Source organism: Priapulus caudatus, unplaced genomic scaffold (genome assembly GCF_000485595.1).
Source record: "Priapulus caudatus unplaced genomic scaffold, Priapulus_caudatus-5.0.1 Scaffold813, whole genome shotgun sequence".
NCBI lineage: Eukaryota > Metazoa > Priapulida > Priapulimorpha > Priapulimorphida > Priapulidae > Priapulus > Priapulus caudatus.
The window spans coordinates 103,056-108,484 of record NW_014577874.1 but is presented as its reverse complement, the minus strand read 5'-3'; the positions used below and the strand labels follow the sequence as shown (position 1 = coordinate 108,484).

Sequence of the window (5,429 nt, the reverse complement as noted above, 5' to 3'; positions counted from 1 at the left end):
TCATGTCGAGTTTGGTCGCCGATGTTTTTATCGGCGATCTGGCCGGTTTTTGACGTACGATATTCAAATCTTGTCGGCGACTAGGTTGTAACTGTAAAGGCCGACATAAGCGGGCCTTTAAGTGACTGAGTGAGTGTCGGCGTAAGACTATAAAGAGGGCGACTTACCAACTTTGTACTGGTCCGCATACTGTCTGTTTGCGTTCGTCTGGTGTCCAGGGTGTTCGTATCGGCAGCTGGAGCCGAACTTACAACTTCCTCTCATGAAGAACTGACAAATTCCCATGCTGACCGGCTGGCTTTATCCTTAAAAGTTACGCATTTTCACACGTCAAGTTAATTTGTTCAGTTTCGTAAAGCGTGTGTGTATTTACCCACAGTGTGGTGACGTCACCGCTGCACGAAATTCGCCAACGCAGCGCCCTCAAGCGACGCCGCCATACCCCGTCTGCATCTACACGCGTGCGCGCACATGTATACACGCGTGCGTGCACATACACGCTTGCGCGCACATGCACGCACATACACGCGATATTGGGCAAATATTAGATCAATGGATTAGGTTTAATTACTCTTAATGTAGTAGATGAGTTCCATAATCAGGATGTGTCAGCCTTTATAAATTAATTAATTCTCCTCTGTCAGTCTGTCTCCCCCTCGTCTTTCACGGCGGTCACCATCGTCAAAGACAGTATAAATTCCACCGCGTACATGTCCGTATATGTACGTACATAGTACATACAGACGTACATATGTCCGTAAATACAGTGTATCGTCACTATCATCATCGTCATCGTTATCGTCTGCGATCCCCCGCGTAGTTTCGCTGACGTCACATCCGCTCTGCGGGCAGAGGGACTTGAGAAATGGCGGGGTACGGATGTACGATGCCGGTGCTCTGGACACTTTTAGTGTTTTTAGCCGTAAATACGGTGCGATCGGAGGTTTTGACGCCTCCTTATTTTAACCTTGCCGAAGGTCGAAGGATCGAATCGACGTCTACGTGTGGAGAGGGCGTACAGGAGAAGGAGTTATACTGTAGATTGACGGGAGCGAACACGGAGGAGGTCGGCGAACGACCAGACAACATTTTACAGGTCAGCTGCTGAGACTTGCTGTCTAACTCTCATTTCTCGTATCGATCGGTTCGTCTATATTTCGGTTAGTTAACCAAGACAGCTAGTAGTAGTTAACAAGCAGCTCTATCCTATAGCCCTATAGTTCTAGAGCTAGTTAACAAGGTATATATGCGTTATTACAGACAATGTACGCGCGCGAAGAACGAATTCGAACGAACGAACGAACGATTAAACGAATGGATGCATGATTGAACGAACGAGCGAACGAATGAATGAACGACCGAACGACTAAACGTCGATAGATAGATTGATTTATTGATGATTGAATGAATGAACGAAGGAACGAAAGAATAATCGAATAAATCATTAAATAAATTGGTGAAATAATAGATCGGTAAATACAGGAATGTGTAGATGTCAGAGTGTGAATGATAGTGTTGTTGTTGCGCAGGGTCAACTGTGTGACTACTGCGACCCGCGGGACGCCAACCGCAAGCACCCGATCACACAGGCTACCGACGGCACGCAGAAATGGTGGCAAAGCCCGCCGCTGTCACGCGGGGCCGAGTTCAACGAAGTCAACATCACCATCGACCTCGGACAGGTAGACCCGTTTGTCTGTTTGTTTGTTTTTATTGATAGAAAATGGGATTCGTTGTCACAGTGCTCTCTCCCGCGCGTGCGCTCCCTTCCTTGCTCCCTCCCTCCCTCGCTTCCTCCCTCCCTCCCTCCTTCCCTCCCTTACTTCTTCCTTCCCTCCCTCCTTCCACCCTTCCTCCCTCCCCGTCTATTCTCTCCCTCCTTCCTTTCCTCCATACCTCTCTATTGCCCGTCTCTCTCTCACCCCCGCTCTCGGCCCCTCACGATATAAGTGGGCCACCACATGTCCAGATCTGTGTTGCTGACATAAAATCTTGCTTCGCCTGTGTCTGGAATAAATGAGAGCTTGTAATGTGTGTGTGTGTGTGTGTGCGTGCGTGCGTGCGTGCGTGCGTGCGTGCGTGCGCGCGTGTGTGTGTATGTATGTGTGCGCATGTGTGCGTGTGCGTATGCGTGTGTGTGAAGACGAGTAATGTATGAATTTCTGTCATCCTACTAGTACTATAGCACGCACCCCTTCCCCCACCTCTCCTGCCCACACTGGATCCCGCTACGTGTACATAGACATACATACAGGTAACGGTATCTGTTCCTGGGTTTCACCACCACCACTGTATGTAGTATGCTACGTACAGTGCACCGTCTATTAATATGTACACGCTCGTCCTGGAACAGCGTGCAGCAAAGATGCTATGCAAATATTATCTGCGACCGACGGATGGAAATAGGGAGCAATGCTAGTTAAAACGAGTGCACGGGAGTTTTCATGTGGCAGGGCGGGTCGTGTGTGAGAGGCGAGATATTTCTGGATCGTGGGCGGGGCGCGGCGATGACACGGTGGCGTCTTCTATAGCTAATTAATTAATTAATTAGGCTTCGTTTATGAAGTTACTGTTGGGATGAGGTTAGAGTAGGGATAGAGTTATTGTGGGAGTGCAGTTAGAGTAGCCAGGGATGGAGTTCATAGAGTAAGGCAAGTTGGACTTGCATGCAGTCATCAGTGCTATTATATCAGTGCTCGTACACACATACACACACATCACACGCGCGCACTGCCATACGACACGGCACACGACACGGCACGTGCGCACGCACACGTCGGAATCGCAGAAGCCAGCTAGCATTAGCATCAGTAGCCCCGCCACCACCAGCAGCAGCAGCATTAGCATCAGTAGCCGCCGCCAGCCAGACCAGCAGGCAGCAGCCAGCCACCACCAGAGCGGCAGGCAATGACGCAGCAGCAGCAAGGATGCATCAGCAGTGCAGCAGCAGGCAGCAGCAGTAGCAAGGAAGCATCAGTAGCAGAGGCAGCAGCGAGCAGTAGCAGCAGGCAGCAGCAGTAGCAGGAGCAAGCAGCAGTAGCCAGGAGGCAGCAGCAGCAGTTAGGCAGCAGCAGCAACACCGCCACACCATCACGCATAGCAGTACACAACAATACACACACGGCGCAGCGCTACGCACACACACACGGCACGTTATGTGCCACTGTAGACAGTAGTAGCAGTTAGCAAGCCGTAGCGTAGCAGCAAGCAGTACGCAGTACAGGGGCGTGTACAGGGGGGGGGTCCAGGGGGTCCGGACGCGGCCCCCTGCTCGCGCAGAAAAACGCATTTAAGGTCTAATTTAAAAATTCTGGGGGAGGCCCTGCCCGACGGCCCCCTTCCGTGCTTAGCAAAGTTTTGAAGTTAGCGGTTTAGACCCCCCCCCCCCCTGCGTACAGAATCGCGTACACGCCGCTGCAGTAGTAGCAGGCAGGCACGTAGCAGCAGTAGGGCAGTAATAGTAGTACCAGTAGCAGCAGCAGTAGCAGCAGCAGTAGTGCAGCAGGCAGTAGCAGCATAGACAGTAATAGGTAGTAGCCAGTAGCAAGCAGCAGAAGCGAGGCGAAAAATTGGTGGGAGTGTACTAATCTCATCACCCAGTTAGCATGCAGATGTGATACACATCCCGCCAGCCAGCCAGCCAGCCAGCCAGCCAGCCAGCCGGCCTTGCCAGCGCAAGCCTGCCCGGCAAACACTAATAGGCCAGGCTACCCGATTCCCCACACCGTAATGGATCATAGCTGGTGGGAACTCGCCGCGTGCCAGTCGAAATAGCCCTCCCAGTAGGATGCGGCTGTGAAGGCGGTGCCCCGTTTAACTGCTGTGTGTGTGTGCTGTGTGTGTGTGCTGTGTGTGTGTGTGCATGGAGAGGAGGGGGGAGGACGGGGGTCCGGCGTAGTGGTGGTGGTGTGTGTAGGGCGGGGGGGGGGGAGGCTGGTGGAGACAGGATGCGTGTGCGTGTGATGGCCTGACTCTGCAACCGCTTCCTCTCTCGTCTTTCTTCTCGTGTCTCTTTCTCATGGCTGTCTGCGGCTCGTCTTTCTTCTCTGTCTCTTTCTCTGGCTGTCTCGCTCTCTTTCTCTGTCTCTTTCTCTGGCTGTCTCGCTCTCTTTCTCTCCTCTCTCTCCTCTCGTCTCTCCATCTCATCTCTCTCTCGTCTCCTCTCTCTCTCTTCTCTCTCTCCTCTCTCTCTCTTTCTCTCTTTCTCTCTCACACAACCTCACGCGCAATTATTCTCTACCCCCCCCCCCACTCCACCACCACCCTACCGTCACTTTCTCACTCCATCCATTTGCCCACATGTATGCATTTCTATAGGAAGTATAGTTATTGGGCAGGGACCGGGGACCGTAGACTCTTATTCTTAAGGCGGAGGCCGGTGACTTAGACCGTAGAGAGGCAGAGCTCTATAGATTACTGTTGTAAGTTTAAGTGTAAGTATAGATTACTGCTGTAAGCCCATAACAGCGTAGCGTGAGACCACTAGCTGATAAGTTGCCGTCATAATCCGAAAGCATCACGATTATATATGTTCGTTACAGTATGAGAGAGAGAGAGAGGGAGAGTGAGGGAAGGGAGGGAGAGAGGGAGAGAGTGGAAGAGAGAGAGAGAGAGAGACGTTAACACAGAGTGCGACAAAGAGGAAGAGTGCGAGCGAGAGAGGGAGAGAGCGAGAGAGAGACAGACAGAGAGAGGAGATTAGAGAGAGAGAGAGAGAGAGAGTAGAGAGAGAGAGGAGAGAGAGAGCGCGCGAGCGAGAGACAGAGAGAGCGAGAGAGCGCGAGAGATAGAGAGGATGGAGGTAGGGAGTGGGTGTGTGAAAGATGAGGAGTAGAGGGGGAAGAGAAAGGACGAGGCGAATGGCAACATATACGCGCGCACAGAGAGAGAGAGAGAGAGAGAGAGAAGAGAGAGAGAAGAGGAGAGAACAGGGGAGGGAAAGAGAGAGAGAGCGAGAGAGAGAAAGAGGAGAGGAGAGAAGAGAGAGAGAGAGAGAGATAGACGATAGAGAGAGAGAGAGAGAGACGAGAGCTGCGAGAGAAAGGGGAGGGAAAGAGAGAGATCTAGAGAGAGAGAGAGAGAGGAGAGAGAGAGAGAGAGAGAGAGAGAGAGAGAGAGAGAGAGCCGAGAGGAGAGAGAGAGAGAGAGAGAGAGAGAAGAGAGATGCGAAGAGGAGAGAGAGAGAGAGAGAGAGAGAGACGAGAGAGAGAGAGAGAGAGAGAGAGATGAAGAGTAGAGAGAGAGAGAGAGAAGCATAAATGCATGGCATGTCTAACCAGGCAGGCTTGTATGCGGGCGTAGCGCAAATCAAAAGCGGCCAAAACAATATTTGCTTTAAAATAACGAGGCTGCGGAATGAAACAGCCGTCCGTCTCCCTCCTCCTTCCTCGCCTCCTCTCTCTCTCTCTTCTCTTCTCTCTCTCCTCTCC

The 5,429-nt window shown here is 51.8% G+C and overlaps 2 protein-coding genes across 2 annotated transcripts in view; one reads left to right on the top strand and one right to left on the bottom strand.

Annotated features, from left to right (window-relative positions):
* The window catches only part of LOC106813717 (nucleoporin-like protein 2), an 8,225-nt gene extending 7,882 nt beyond the window's left edge, over window positions 1-343 (bottom strand). Inside the window, exon 1 of the mRNA XM_014817927.1 lies at window positions 168-343. Coding sequence (XP_014673413.1) covers window positions 168-285 — 118 coding nt within the window. The 5' untranslated portion in view covers window positions 286-343. The remainder of the gene's footprint in view (window positions 1-167) is intronic.
* A 486-nt stretch (window positions 344-829) lies between these two features.
* Window positions 830-5,429, top strand: part of LOC106813716 (laminin subunit alpha-like) — a 52,489-nt gene continuing 47,889 nt past the window's right edge. The window contains exons 1-2 of the mRNA XM_014817926.1: window positions 830-1,096; window positions 1,530-1,682. Coding sequence (XP_014673412.1) covers window positions 866-1,096; window positions 1,530-1,682 — 384 coding nt within the window. The 5' untranslated portion in view covers window positions 830-865. The remainder of the gene's footprint in view (window positions 1,097-1,529; window positions 1,683-5,429) is intronic.